The 15,107-nt window shown below is 40.2% G+C and overlaps 1 protein-coding gene across 1 annotated transcript in view; it reads left to right on the forward strand.

Annotated features, from left to right (window-relative positions):
* The window catches only part of bbox1.S (butyrobetaine (gamma), 2-oxoglutarate dioxygenase (gamma-butyrobetaine hydroxylase) 1 S homeolog), a 53,032-nt gene that overhangs the window by 23,708 nt on the left and 14,217 nt on the right, over nucleotides 1–15,107 (forward strand). The window contains exon 4 of the mRNA XM_018260139.2: nucleotides 4,242–4,440. Within this exon, the coding sequence (XP_018115628.1) occupies nucleotides 4,242–4,440 (199 nt within the window). The remainder of the gene's footprint in view (nucleotides 1–4,241; nucleotides 4,441–15,107) is intronic.

A 15,107-nucleotide genomic window follows, 5' to 3' on the forward strand; every position in this document is an offset into this window, starting at 1 on the left:
TGAATTGGCAACTACATATACAATTTCAATAAATATTAGTAAATCAGGTCAACTTTTGGTAGACTGAAAAATAATTTTTTTTGGTGGACTGAAAAAAAAATAATTTGCTGTGGGGCCCAGTGATATCTAGTTACACCACTGCAACTAATGTTGGCCTTTATATGTTCCTGTTTTGGCTGTTGTGGTTCAGTAACAGCAGGACATCCCTATTGTAAATGACTGAACTGTAAGATTCCTTAACTTGTCTTATGCTGCTGAATGGTTAATAAAGATGGCAAATAGTTCAGTTAATTTCAGTCATTAAATTTGAGGGAATTAAATTGTGAATGTTTTATTTGTTTTCTAGGTGCGTCTGACAAATGTGCTAGGTGCTAAGTCGTTTGGCCTATAAATAAGTTTATTCCGTCTCATTTTCCATGACTCAAATGGAAGTTTTTTTCTGTCGCCTGTTTCCTTTTTGCATCATCTCAAGATTTAATTTCCAGATGATAATAGTCCCATTCGGCTATGGCAACTGCCTGCTGGACTCCAGATTTAGACTGCAGGGAATGTAGACCTGCTTTGCACCAAGCAAATGATTCAAATGATTTCAAATGCCTGGGTATGTGTTGTAACAGCCACACTGTATGAAAACAATTATACCATTGCATTTAAGCTGGGAATGGGTAAAACCATTGATCCAGTAGCACATTACATTCTATTACTGTAAGACTTCAAAGAAAATACCATTGAATTTAAAGAAGTTTATATTTAAATTTAAGAAGTTTTCTATTCTTTCTATTCCTTCCTGCCACCCTCTGCTCCAATGCTTTTCCTTTTCTACTCCTGTATCTCACCAGAGCCGCAGAATCATGTCATCAAGGCTAAAACCAAGTCCTCTTCAAATAATCTAAACTTGCTCTAGTTAGAATTCATTCTTTTAATGGTTGCACATGCAGAAAGTTTTTTTTAGTTTCACATTCTTGTCCTTAAAAGTCATCTTCTCCTTAAAAGGTCCTACTTTGTTAGACTAACATTTTACACTGCAAAATAGCCACTCTTGTTTCATTAGTTGTAATTATGGAATGACATATTTACTATCATGGGTATTGTGACTTACGATGGAACCATGTTTAATTATATCTAACCTGTATGAGCTTTGTGGAGAAGACCCAGAAGCTGAAATGAGCTAAGATGCTCTTTACCCTTTGCTGAACCTTCTTATTTCTGCCTTGGCCCATTAGGTGTCTCCGTTTGTTTCCATTGTCCATGCAAAGAACTTGGTTGTTTGGTGTAGCTGTCCAAAGCATGGCGGTGAAGCTTCAGAAGGACCATGTATTAATCACACGCTATTGTTGATCGTAGTCAGGAAAACGTAGAAAAATTCTTAGGTACTTGTAGAACTCACCAGTTTTGAAGGGAGGTCCAGGTGCACCACCCGAAACCCTCAGCTTAAGGAGCGGACCACCGTATAAAGAATAAGGGCAGGCACTAGCAGAGACCAGTCTTCCAGGCCATAAGCCTACTGTATGATTAAGTATCTGAGAGATATGAAATGCGTGAGGTTGTATCCTTGAGTTCTACAATAAACTACTATGCTTTGACAAGCCTGCCTGGAAGACTGGTCTCTGCTAGTGTCTGCCCTTATTCTTAATTCAGAAGGACCATGGCCAAAAGACAATTGTAATATATAAAATAGAGCATTGACAAACCCATTAATATGGAAGTCAGTCCTCCTCAGTGGTGCCACCATTTAGTAGCATCTAATCCATGGAGTGTTATACCGATTAGATGCAAGTGGTTTGCTCTGATATAAAGATTGTGTTAATCCCAGATATAAACCATTACCAGGCTGCTGACTTTCTGAGCAGAAGAAAGCAATCACGAGTACTATTACTGCTACTCATCAGGCACAATGAAAACGTCTAATATTATTGACGCTGTCCATTAAGTGGTACTTCGGTTTAAGGCTTGTTATATTAAAGTGTCTCTATAAAATGGTGGATGGCTAAGTTGAAAGGAGAAAGCTATGTTTGATTCTCCTATTATCTCTTTATGATCTTTCAGACTCATCTTTCTTCTGTGGCTGCAGGCACCTAAAATAAAATGTATTTTTGGGGCACTTTAAACCTATTAAGTCAGGGGTGTAACTACTAGAGATGACTTCTTGCCCAATGTTTGCTTTGTTGGTGTCTCGTAGGTTTATGAAGGCCACAAATCACCTGGCTAAACATTTGGTGAAAACATATCCCTGCCACGATTATTTTCTTGTAAAATTTCTTTGGTATGTAATTTTAATACAGGTTTACTGCCCTTAACACGTGGCTTACATTTATTTTCAGCTCTCTGATCTTGGTGCAAACTGGATAGAAAATGTGTATTGTTACAGTACAAATTTCTTCAAGAGGTTACTAGTAGTTACGTTTCTTGTAATGAATGTTTTTTTTATGGGAACCTTTGGCTCCCAAGAAAACTATCGAAGGATGGTTTATGATTATCATGTGTTCGTAAATTTTAACAGATGTCTGTCCTCCCTATAGCCATGGAAAACAATGTATTCCCAGGCTGAAGAACGAGACAGATGATGAGGTACTGAGAACGCTGAAAGATAGATAAGGAGAGGTGTATGAATTCCTCACTCTTCGACAGAATGTTACGCAAGCAGATCTTAAACATGCAATATTTTGAGAACACAACGGTTTATTAAATTCCCAATAGTCAAGATCAAAATCAAGCTCAGTCACATTGGCTAAGGGCAGAGACACACGCTCAGATTCGGGAGAGATTAGTCGCCCAGCAACAGTCCAAATTTATCTCAATATTTTCTTTAAAAAACTCCGACCAAATCCGCACGGGTTTTTTCAGCTTATTTATTAATACACTTTCACAAAAATTTGTTTGCAGGAAAAAAATCGGAACAAAAGTGAAATCAGATTTTCACGATTTTTTCAAATTTCTCAACCAAAAAATCCAATTTCTTATGTTTTTTGCCCTAAAACTCTGAAAATTTCGGGTTTTTGCAGGAAACCACCCAGTGCACATCAAAAAATAATTGGGACATCTCCCATTGATATGCAACCTCAACAAGTCTGAGATGCTGGATTTTCTGATTCAGACTTTTTTTGTTAAATTCCGAAAAATTCGTGATTTTTCAAAAGTCCGATTTTATATTAAAAAAATCATTCATTTTTCATGATTTTTGCATTCGGAGTTTAGTAAACAACCCCCTAAGTATGCAGTACAGTTGTGGTAAAAGTAATGAAAGAATTAAGGATCAAGGATGGGTTGTTTTGAGAAAAGGTGAGGAGACATGATTATTCTTTAGAAATACATTAGAGGATATTACAGACAAATAATGGTGGGATTTTTCTTTCTATAGAAAAGAACTATAGCCCCCCCATTGCGATTTCTCAAGCCTTCCACCATCTTGTTCACCTAGATAATGACTGCAATAGGCCAGTCGTCTGCGCATATTTTTTCCTTTTGCACCACTAAAAATGTCATTCCTGTGTCTAATTCTCTTTACCCAAATTTTTGATTTGTTTTTCTAGTTCCAAATCCGAGTTCCTTATAGAGTTCTGGAACATTGTGAAAACAGCACGTAGGAACGTTTTTATCTAACTAAATGAAGCAGATGTTTCAGAGTACCAGTCTCATGATTTATGCTAAAACGTGGACCACTGTTCTCACTGTTGCTGTCGACCCATGTGATTTAGATGTGAAAATTGGTTATGATATGATTATGATGGAATTGGGCTATTCAAAATGTTGAGAAGCTGGATTAAAATTCCTCATAGTTATGCTGCTCAAAATATCCTACATGAATTATCAATTTTTTTGCAGTAATTTCTGTAATATATTTAGAGTTTCAGATAAATAAGTTGGCCACATACCAACCTGCATCATTGTCTGTGCATGTGTGGTCTTCCAAAGCATTCTGTTTGGAAGATCACCAAAGTAGATAGAAAAAACAATGTACTGATGAGTGAATGTACTGAGTCAATCGTCCTTCCAGAACTGCAGGGACCTGGTCTTCAACATCCAAAATAATGGTTAGAGTTCACTGGTATCTGATCAAATGCCAGCTAAAAAGAGTTCAGACCAGCTCTAATTACCAGTAAAAGCCTGTCGGTAGGTAGCAATTACTGGACAACTGTTTGAAGACAAACATCAAGTTGGTTTTTGTGGGTTTTTAGACTTGATGCAAAATTTGTTACTTGAGCCCCCTGTATCTTTTAATAAACAAGTGTTATCTTCCATAGAACACCAATACTGGGGCTCTGACCTTCAGATACCTACAATGTCTTACGAAGATGTCCTCAACTGTGACCAAACTGCATATCAGTGGCTGTGCTCACTTAGGAAAGTGGGCATTGTTCTTCTAGAAGGGGCTCCGGTCAAGCAAGGGGAGCTGCTTTCACTTGGCAAGAGGATTGGTTACATGAGGCTTACATTTTATGGGTAAGTACCCCCACTTTTTTACTCTTTGTTGCCATGTTGCTGCTTATTTCTACCTACCTGGGTGTAGGCATCTGAATCCTGCTTCCCATTTAAAAATATTGATGGTCCCTTCTCACTATTAGATCCAGAACTCAGTGGTAGGTACATTACAAGAGCACGTATGTGTTTCATGCCTGGATTAGAAAAAGAAGAATTAGAGAAGAAGCATTTCTTAGAGGAAGATGGAAATGGATAGGACTAGATTTAATCAAAGCTGGAGGGTAACATAAGGAAGCACTTCTTTACAGAAAGGGTGACAGATACCGCATTTATGACGGGGAATGATTTACTAAAGGAATAAGAAAGTTATACGGTATTTCAATTTAATCAACAACAAAAAGACCAATGTTTCTAATATCAAACTATATGTTTTTATGTCAAGATGGAATTACAAGAGGGCACTAGGCACTAGTAGGGTTTATTTATGGTTGTTTGACTAAGCTCAAGACAAATTCATATGCACCAAATCGTCACCCACTACTATGCTTTGCACCGATGTGCCAGATGCACCTGCTTTGATGTATAAGTAGCAAGGTTCAGCAAGTCTGGCACAAAGGAGCCTTCAACTTTATACTTGGCTCAAACAGTTGCCCCAGGTGAATCAAACATAAACACTGAACCATTACACATTCCGATACGCCGACATCCACACCAATGCAACCTGAGCCTCAGTCACAAACTGGATGAAACTTTTTTCCAGAATTTACCCATCAAGTGTTTATTATGTCCTGTTGTAATGGAGACAACACGTATTTAAGAATTCAGACTTGACAAGACATGATCTTAAAATGGAAACGAAAGAGATTTTCCATCCAACAGCTTATTGCCCTCCGGCATTTAAGTCAGCCATTGGCATCATCTGTTGATCTTTACTTGTCTCCTCTGGAAAAAAATCCTCTGTTATAATAATTTTTGAAAATGTTCCTGTCACTGCCTACATCTTGTATTGGTCCAAAGGAGCAAACTATATTGTTTTACTCTTGAACTGGGTATTTAAATAACTTTGTCAAGGCCAAACAACACCTATGACTTTGGTTTGAGCATAAATCTGTTTATAATGTGTGCTTCTTTTCTACTCCACACCCTTGGGTGTTGGCAAAGAAAGAGAATCGAGACCTTAATGTACTGAGATGTGTGGTAGTTTGGCCTAGTAATTTGATGGACACTTATGTGATCACTAATTGGGCTAAGCCAGATAAATGACTCTTAAAATTACTTGCAGGATAGAGGCTTCCTTTCTAATCTTTGCCCTCTTTGCTTAAGAATGTGTCATTTGAAACACTTGAGGCTGGTTTTTCACAGGCTATGGCCTGTATCTTCTGAAAGACATTAACTAAACACATAAGTCTGTTGAGCAGGTGGACAGTTTAGGACACTGAAAAGTGGGTTAAGTGGCACTGACATAGTTGAAGGGTGAACATGGATTAATCCAGTGACCTAGCACCCCTCAAAATACTAGGGATACCCTCATACCCCATATAGGTTAAATCCCAGCACTTTATGCGGGATTCCTAGTTGACAAAATCATTAGGACCTAACCATGAGTTATGGCATGTGCCTCTTTCTAAGGGTGTTTATCAAATTTGAATGTGCAGATAAGGCTCAGATTCAGTATGCTATTTGGTCTCAAGAAGTTGAGAGAGGAAAGGAGGAGTGGGTCTATGGTCTAAGGCAGGGGTCCCCAATATTTTTTTGCCTGTGAGCCACAGTCAAATGTAAAAGAGTTGGAGTGAAACATCAACATGCAAAATGTTCTTGGGGGTGTTAAGTAAGGGCTGTGATTGGCTATTGGTACATCAACAGTCAATATACCTGTATCGACTGTCCTCCTACAGAAGGCAGTACACATAGTTTTTATGCAATTAATACTTGCCTTCAAGTCAGGGATTAAAAAAAAAGTATGTGCTTTAAGGGTCACTGGGAACCACATCAAATGGGTTGGTGAAACCCATTGCTGGCAAGCCACTGGTTGGGGATCACTTGTCCCCATGTGAATTTATACCATCAAAATACTCCCATGCCAAGGAGGTACACAGGCCAACAGGTCTTCCTGGCTTGAGATATCTGACTTGGCCTTATTGTCTAATATTTAAATCAGGGGTCCCTAACCTTTTTTTACCCGTGATCCACATTCAAATGTAAAAAACGTCAGGGAGCAACACAAGCATGAAAATATTTCCAGGGTGTGCCAAATAAGGGCTGAGGCTGGCTCTTTGGTAGCCTCTATGTGGATTAACAGCCTACAGGAGGTTCTGTTTGGCAGTACACCAGGTTTTATTCAACAAAAACTTGCCTCCAAGCCAAGAATTCAAAAATAAGCACCTGCTTTTAGGCAACTGGGAGCAACATCCAACAGGCTGGGGAGCAACATATTGCTCAAGAGCCACTGGTTGGGGAACACTGAACAGCTGTAAACTTGGCCAAGAGATGCCAGATTAGTAACTAATATCTGTTTGCATATGATAAGGCTGCTGTATTAGCATAATATACAACAGCCCTATGTGATTATGTGATCCTTGCCTCCAAACTGGTATGTCAGAACTCTGTGGGCAGATTTTAAATAATTCTAAAAAATCTTTTGACTGATCTACAACAAAAATAAATTATAAGAAGATATATATAAGAGTTAAAAATGGTAATGATGAGAGTTTTCATACATGAAATTCTGCTTCTGCCAAAAGTAAAGATTATATCAGTGCAGACCATGGCAAATTTACATTTCAGGTAATCGAATAGTTTTGTTTCTAAATTTCCAATTATTCAGTGCCACAAATAGATCTGCATTAGTTCAACTCAAGAAAAACAAGAAAGGCTGAAAACTGATAGCTGCAACTGTTGATGGTGTGTAACAGTTCTGTACGGCGTGCCAATGAAAACACCAGATACTGCTCATCATTTTGTTTCATTTCCTTGAGGAATTCCAGTCATTTGTGTATCATCTGACTCATTCCATATGCTTCCTACACTCTGCATTATTAGGGAGAAAATTCAACATTGTCCATGCATCTACGGGGAAAGGGGTGTCCGAGATGCATTTAGATCCATGTGTACTCAAATGCAATTATGTATTAGTCTACATTATGTCTACAGGCAAAACATAGAAGATGTTAGAATAAGAATTATTTTTAACATATATTTCTAGACGTCTCTTAGATTCTGTGGGATCTAAAAGCAGTGATGTAACAATGGAGATGCAAACCCAACAGCTGCATTGGCGGGGAGGGGCAGATGTGTAATTCATTATGAACGTTTTTGAGCATGAATAGTAATAATGGTATGTGTGTGAGGAGTGGCTGAAAAATAACCATTCCAGGTGCTTTAGTTACAAGCTGGGATTCTGTACAAAGTTTACAAGAAATTGTGCCCACCCCCAGTTAGAAGACGGCAATAAAAATGTTAATGCCGCAGCCAGTATGGGCAACACATGGAACCCAAATATTCATACTGTGCTTCACTCTTACTCTTTTTTTTAATCAACCGCAAGGGTTGCCAACTCTTCCAAAATCAGTTGCTGGAGATGAATGTGGTTATTTAATTCTGTGATGTAATCGGCAACAAATACAAATTTCCTCTTACTCAAGATTCTGTTGGACCCAGATTTACAACTGGCATTTCAGCAGTGTAGGCATCATGCCAATTCTGGAGAATGCCAAAAAGTTAGGTCAATTCAGCTATTGGGTAAAAATTAAAGCGGCGTTCATTTGTAATTTTGTATACCCTGTGTTTTTACTAAAATATACTTTCTTGCAGCACTGTGGTGAACTTAAACTAAGTGATATCTGCTCTAAGGTGAATTCATGGACCTGGCAAGGTAATGCCAATCTCAAAGTCACTATGACCCTGCAGGTCTATTGGGCAACAGAAAGTTCAAATAAGGATAAATTAGAGATTAGAGAAGAGCAATTGAGGAACCAGAGGCAGTCCTGCTATGCACAAGAATGCAGAATAATTTATAGGGAATGTAACTAAATGGGATTCCAGAGGCCCCAACTGCATCTGGCACCTGAAGAGGGCCCATGGAAAGAAGCAATGACCTATTTTACCATAGATGAAAAAGTAGAGAGGTAAAGATATGTGTGGACAAAGGTAGAATGATTTTAAAAAGTGAAGCATGACGTTTCGGATGTTTGGGGCCATTGAAGAAGGTGACCCTGTACCAAGTTTTGCCCTGGGGCAAATTTATTTAGGAAGAAAGCTGAAATTGGATCAATAGAATAATTACATTACACACCCAATTCCACCAAAACCTGGTTTCACAGAGGATTTGGGTTGGGCTGAGATGTCACTTTTTGTAGTTGTCCATTTGATTACAATGTGTTGCACTACAGAATTTGCTGTTTGATGTTGTTCCCTTTGGCATTTTAGTGTCAGTCCCTGAGATCTTGTTCCTTCCATTTCCATACAATGTTTGATACCCTTAAGCTGGCCATACACGGGCCAATAATCGCGTCGGCAGCTTATTGGCCCATGTGTGGGGTCCTCCAACAGGCTTCCCTGATCAAAATCTGCCCGAAAGTCAGCCAGATGTTGATTGGGCAGGGTTAAAAATCCCATCAGATCACGGACAGCATCTGTTCATTGATGCGGTCCCTCGGATCAGCCCGATATCACCCACCTCTGTGTATGGCCACCTTTATAATTCAGTCAAGGTCAAACTTTAGTGATGAGGGGTATTGTTAATAATAGTAAGCTAGAGTTTGATCTGGCCTCTTAACATTGTGGTACACTGTAGTTTTTTAATTGTGAGCCACGTTCAATGTAAAAATGCTGGGGAGCAAGCAAGAAAAACATTTATGGGTTTTGCCAAAGGGCTGTGATTGAGTACTTACTTTGAGGCCACTGAGAGCAACATTGATCCATGAAACACGTTGCACGCGAGCCACTGGTTTAAGATCACTACTGTAGACAAGTCTGCTGCCCAAATACCTTAACAAAGGTGCAGACCGCCCAGTTTGGCTAATGGGCTATACTCCTTTAAAGGGGAAGTAAAGTCTAAAATAGAATAAGGCTAGACAGTTTTGCAAATTTATTAGCCAGTGGTGAAATGCAGACATTTGCCGCGAATTTTTGCCTAATTTATTTGCCAATCAATAGCTGCAACAAAATAATCCTCCAAATCTGGCTCCATGATCTTCGTCCCTTTACTGGAAACAGTAAAGGGGATGTAAAGGCAAAAATAAAATCCAATACAAATCTCTACACAGTCGCCGACTGCTCTTCAGGGAAACAAACAAAGCTGCTTGAGTTCTGCATGGCTGGGAAGTAAGGCGGGGGCTCCCCCTGCTGTTCATAAGTATGATTGTTTCCCTGCAGAGCAGTTAGGGACCGTCTGACAATTCCTATCCACGGTACGCCACTATATACACACCCCTTTCTCTGTTCACAGCTCAGCACAGCAAGATGCAACGTTTTAAAAGCTGCTTTAAAGACTAAGGGTTAATTGGCTGATGAGTACCAAACCAGAACAACCAATCAGCACTCCTCCTCCCACCTGCCCTTTCTGATTATAAATAACTTGAATCCAAAAACTCCATCTTTGTTTTGAATATTTATACTGGCAGCCGGTCTAGCTCCGAAAACTTCATCTGACAAGAAACACATGTGAAGCTAATAGGGTTAGGGTGGATCATGCATGTGTCACATTCGCTCTAGCACATAGGCCGGAAGCCCTTTGTTAGAAGATACAGACGGGGCTGGACTGTAACAGGCACTTTATTCCCAAATTAAAGCTAATGTGGAGACAAAAATTTCATTCGGAGTAAAAATGCCTCCAGATGTTGGGGACGTCATTCGCAACAAGCTTGAAGGCCAAGAATCTGGTGTCCCTGTTATAGAAGGACAATATTATGACGATTCTCTATGGTGTATACTGTATATTTGGGAGAGTATGTGATTTTATGAAAGAGAACAAGTTAGCCATTGGGTGCTTACTAATGCAAAGCTTGTGAAGAAACTGTAAGATTAATACTGAAAGCATCAAATTGAGGAATGCACATTTTGCACCACTCTTTGGATAACTTTAGTTAGTGCTAAGGTGCTAAAACACATGCGTGGGCCTGTAGAGTGTAACTAAGGGCATCATCTTCATGTTACACAAGTGCAATGGAATTCAGCAGACCTGGAACTGCTCTAGTTACTGTTTTCCATTCAAACCAGGATTTTGGAATCCAGATGGTGAATGGATCAGTCTTAATGTTCTACAGTATTTTTTGTTTTTACTTTTAACATCCAGGGTTGGACTGGCCCACCAGGACAACGGAAAAAATCCTGGTTGGTTTGTACCTGTTGAGCCCAGGGACTGGTTACAAAGAGCAGCTGGAGGGGGGCTTGTGGTTCATTGTAAACTACAGACAATATAGAAACCAGAAGTTAGACTGAGCAGCTGCCAGTCAATATGATCTATAGCAGGGGTCCGCAACCTGTTTTTACCGTGAGCCACATTCAAATGTAAAAAGAGTTGGGGAGCAACACAAGCATGAAAAAAGTTCCTAGGGTGCCAAATAAGGGCTATGATTGACTATTTGGTAGCCCCTATGTGGACTGGCAGCCTACAGGAGGCTCTACTTGGCACTATACTTAGTTTTTATACAACTAAAACTGCCTGTAATTCAAAAATAATCTCCTGCTTTGAAGCCACTGGGAGCAACATCCAAGGGGTTGGAGAGCAACATGTTACTCATGAGCTACTGGTTGGGGGATCACTGATCTATAGGTTATTTCCTTAAAGTGCAGATGATTAACATAGATACAGAACTAGTATTACCTTCACCCTTCCCAAATGACAGAAAGGCCGTTTCCCATAGACTCCATTTTACTTAAATAATTTAATTTTTTTTTAATTATTTCCTTTTTCTCTTCAGTAATAAAACGGTATCTTGTACTTGATCTCAACAAAGATATAATTCTTCCTTATTGGAGACAAAACAATCCTACTGGGCTTATTTAAAGTTTAAAATATTTTTTTTAGTAGATTTAAGGTATGGAGATCCATTAGGGCAGAGACACACGCTCAGATTCGGGGAGATTAGTCGCCCATCGACAAAGCTCCTCTTCTGCGGGGCGACTAATCTCCCCGAACTGCCTCCCGCCGGCTAGAATGTAAATCGTTGGCGGGATGGCAATCGGTGCGATTCGTTTTCCAAGTCGCCTAAAGCTGCCTCACGTGGAAACTTCAGAAAATAAAGCGCCCCGAGTGCCATCCTGCTGGCGACTTTGATTCTAGCTGGCAGAAGGCAGTTTGGGGCCTTTCTGTCATTTGGGAAGGGAGAGGTGTAGGCAAGTTCTGTATCTATGTTTATCATCTGTTGGCAGAAGGCAGTTCGGGGAGATTAGTCACCCCGAAGAAGAGGAGGCATCTTTGCCCTTATGGAAAGACCCCTTGTCTAGAAAACGCCAGGTCCTGAGTATTCTGAATAACAGATTCCATACCTGTATTATGGATTTTTGCAAATGTATGTAGTGCTACTTTGTTATGCAGATACTCCATCATGTTTACCATATATTTTAATTAGACTGTAGTGGTGCTGTGTCTGGTTATGCAGCTGCAATGGCTCCTCATTAAGCAGCAACGAGCTTGCCAATCAGAAGCCTCTGTGGAGCCCAGTAACGTATTTGCTGCCAGCGAGTAAGTGATCCTGCTCGTGCCTTTCCTCTTCGTAATCCACATTGCATTATGCACATGGCACGGTGCCCTAGCACATAGAGTAGCCGCTCTTGTTCTAAAGGTCATTACTTATAGACCTGTCTAAAGCTGGAAAACACTTCATCTCTTGAAGAAAAACATTATTTCTTTCTCAATCAGTACATTAAAGGGTAAATGAGACCCAAGTGCATAAAACTTCATATTAGAAGGAGAAAGGCAACTTGCACCAGCTGCAGTTTGAACTGTGTCTGTCTAAGTGGTGGAGCCCTAAATCATTCTGTCGAGGGGCTTGGAAGCCATTGTTTATTTGGCTTTACTAACTGAACAGTGCAGTTTCCATCATCCTTGAGTCTACGTGCCTAGGCGATACAGTGAGACATAAACTACATTTTAATTTATCATATTTGTCATGTTCTCTTATCCCGAATGGGATTCTCACAGTACAGAGTTCTAGATCTTGGGCGCCAGCTTGGCCTTCCTCTGGCACAAATTAGGGAGCACTGGTGTGAGTTGAGGGTGTAACAGCACCCATTACTTATCATCTGCTTTATGGCTTTTGCCTCGTTTAATGCTCTTGCAATCTTTTCTGAAGTTAAAGTAATTGACCCATTGTGAGTCATGTGGGCAAATAACATAAGTGAGTAGTGATTATAACTGATTACACCACTAAGCGTTATTTATAAGGATGCATTTCTCAGTTGGGAGGCTGGAGATAGCTATCCCTCTGTTGTTGGAGCTGAATTTAGCTGCTCTGTACTGATTCTCTGCAGGGACTGGGAGGAGTGACAGGAAGGAAGGCCGGCAGGACAGGAAGGGGAAGTGATGGAAGATGGCACAGAGAGCCGGGGTGCTGTAAAGTGATTCGATTGGTGCCAGTCAGGGTTGCCAGGTTGTCGGTTTTCCGACCAAATTGGGTTACCAAATTAAAGCCTAGGAAGGTTTTGAAAGTACAAACCAGCCAACGTACGGTTTTAGGCTACTTTTTGGGCCTTTGGGTGGTTTGTACTTTGGAAACCAGCCAAAGTTTTTCCTTGCCCTAATGTGCCAAGCCTGCGTCTCCCAATGCATGTTGGGTAATGTAGCTTTTGTTTAACAATTTGCCGACTGCCAAGTTTAAAGTAAGACTACAAAACGCAGCATGCAATGTGTAGAAGTCAGGAGTTACCAGATTTTGGGCTCTGTACCCCAGTCTCTCGTCACACTTAAGCATTCTCACATTTTCCGATGACTTTCCTCAATTTCAGACAATTTTGGGGCAAAAATCTGCTGGCCACCAAAATGTCTAGGGGTTGAGCGGTTTTACCAATATTTATTGAAATTGTATATGTATTAGGGCCTTATGGGGCCCCTATACCTCCTGGGCCCCCCTCGGTCGTTACGCCCCTGGTGATTGGCGAATCTGTCCCATTTTGCTTCATGGAAAAATGTGCGAAACAGTGAAAATTTGAAAAAGGCGTATATTCACATATATTCATTTGTTTTTAGACATTGTTATTAGGGATGCACCGAATCCAGGATTCGGTTCGAGATTCAGCCTTTTTCAGCAGGATTAGGAATTGGACAAATCTTTCTGCTAGGCCGAAACGAATCCGAATCCTAATTTGCATATGCAATGTAGGATTTGGTTCGGTATTCGGGCGAATCTTTCGCGAAGGATTATGGGGTTCGACCGAATCTAAAATAGTGGATTCGGTGCATCCCTAATTTTTTTCACTGCACATATTGTGCTATTTTTGGGCTACCTTTGAAGTGCCTCTTGGCTAGTTTTGAGCTGGTTTTATAGCTGACTTTGGCTGGTTTTCGAATTTAAATCTGGCAACCCAAGCCAGTGTACAGTAAATAAATAGTAAATAGGGAGCCTCTGTGGGAAGAAGGGTCCCCTGTCAGTTCTTATCAGGAATAAAAGGTCACTTCAGTCAGGGTCCCCCAACAAAACAGGGATTAAATAATATTAAGTTTTTTGTGTCTGGCTGCAGGTGTAAAACTTACTCTTGGGGTCAGGACACACAGGCAGATTCGGGGAGATTAGTTGCCCAGCGACAAATCTCCTCTTCTTGGGGGCGACTAATCTGTAAATATAAATCTGTCAAATGTAAATAGCCGGCTGGGTGGCACTCGGAGTGATTTGTTTTAAGAAGTTGCCTGACGAGGAAACTTCGGGCGACTTCGGAACTAATCGCTCCGAGAAAGGCTTTCTCTCATAGACTCAATTTTATCCAAATAATTAAAAAAATTTAAAAATGACTCCCTTTTTCCCTGTAATAATAAATAGTACCTTGTATTTGATCCAAACTCAGATATAATTAATCCTTATTGGAAGCAAAAGCAGCTTATTGGGTTTATTTAATGGTTGTATGATTTTCTAGTACACTTAAAGTATGAAGATCCAAATTACAGAAAGATCCATTATCCGGAAAACTTTGAGCATTCTGGAGAACAGGTCCCGTACCTGTATTAAATGAAAACCAGTAAAGCAAAGCAGACGATATCCTAAATTCAGGACGATATCCTAAGTTCCCTTTGCTTTTTTTATTTTGTTCCTTTTTCTTCTCCACGTTTAGTAGGTGTAGATGGGATTTTTGGGATTTTTGAGCGAAAGACTGTTTACATGGGCACAGTTTTATAGGCCGAGGTGGCAAGACAGGTTATATACTGTAATTTCCCAATTTTTCAACGGCGTATAAAGAATGGGCTGAACTGTTACCGTACTTGGTTTATTATGGGGCCTTTTCCCCTGCCAAATCCACTCCGCAGTGCTCACGTTCACCGCTGCGACCAGAACAGCCAGGGAATCCCAGCCAAATGGGGTTTTCTGATCTGAATAGTAAAAGTCATGGGTTTTTTATGCTTCCCACCTCAGTACAAAAGTTGAGGGCGCATGCGATGGAGGCGGTTTGTCTGTAACAGCTTAAAATGAATGGAGGGGGAGGTTGTTGAGTGTTTGGCACGTTGGAAGCATTCTTTCCAGATTAGGACATAAGAGTGA

Source organism: Xenopus laevis, chromosome 4S (genome assembly GCF_017654675.1).
Source record: "Xenopus laevis strain J_2021 chromosome 4S, Xenopus_laevis_v10.1, whole genome shotgun sequence".
Taxonomy (NCBI): domain Eukaryota; kingdom Metazoa; phylum Chordata; class Amphibia; order Anura; family Pipidae; genus Xenopus; species Xenopus laevis.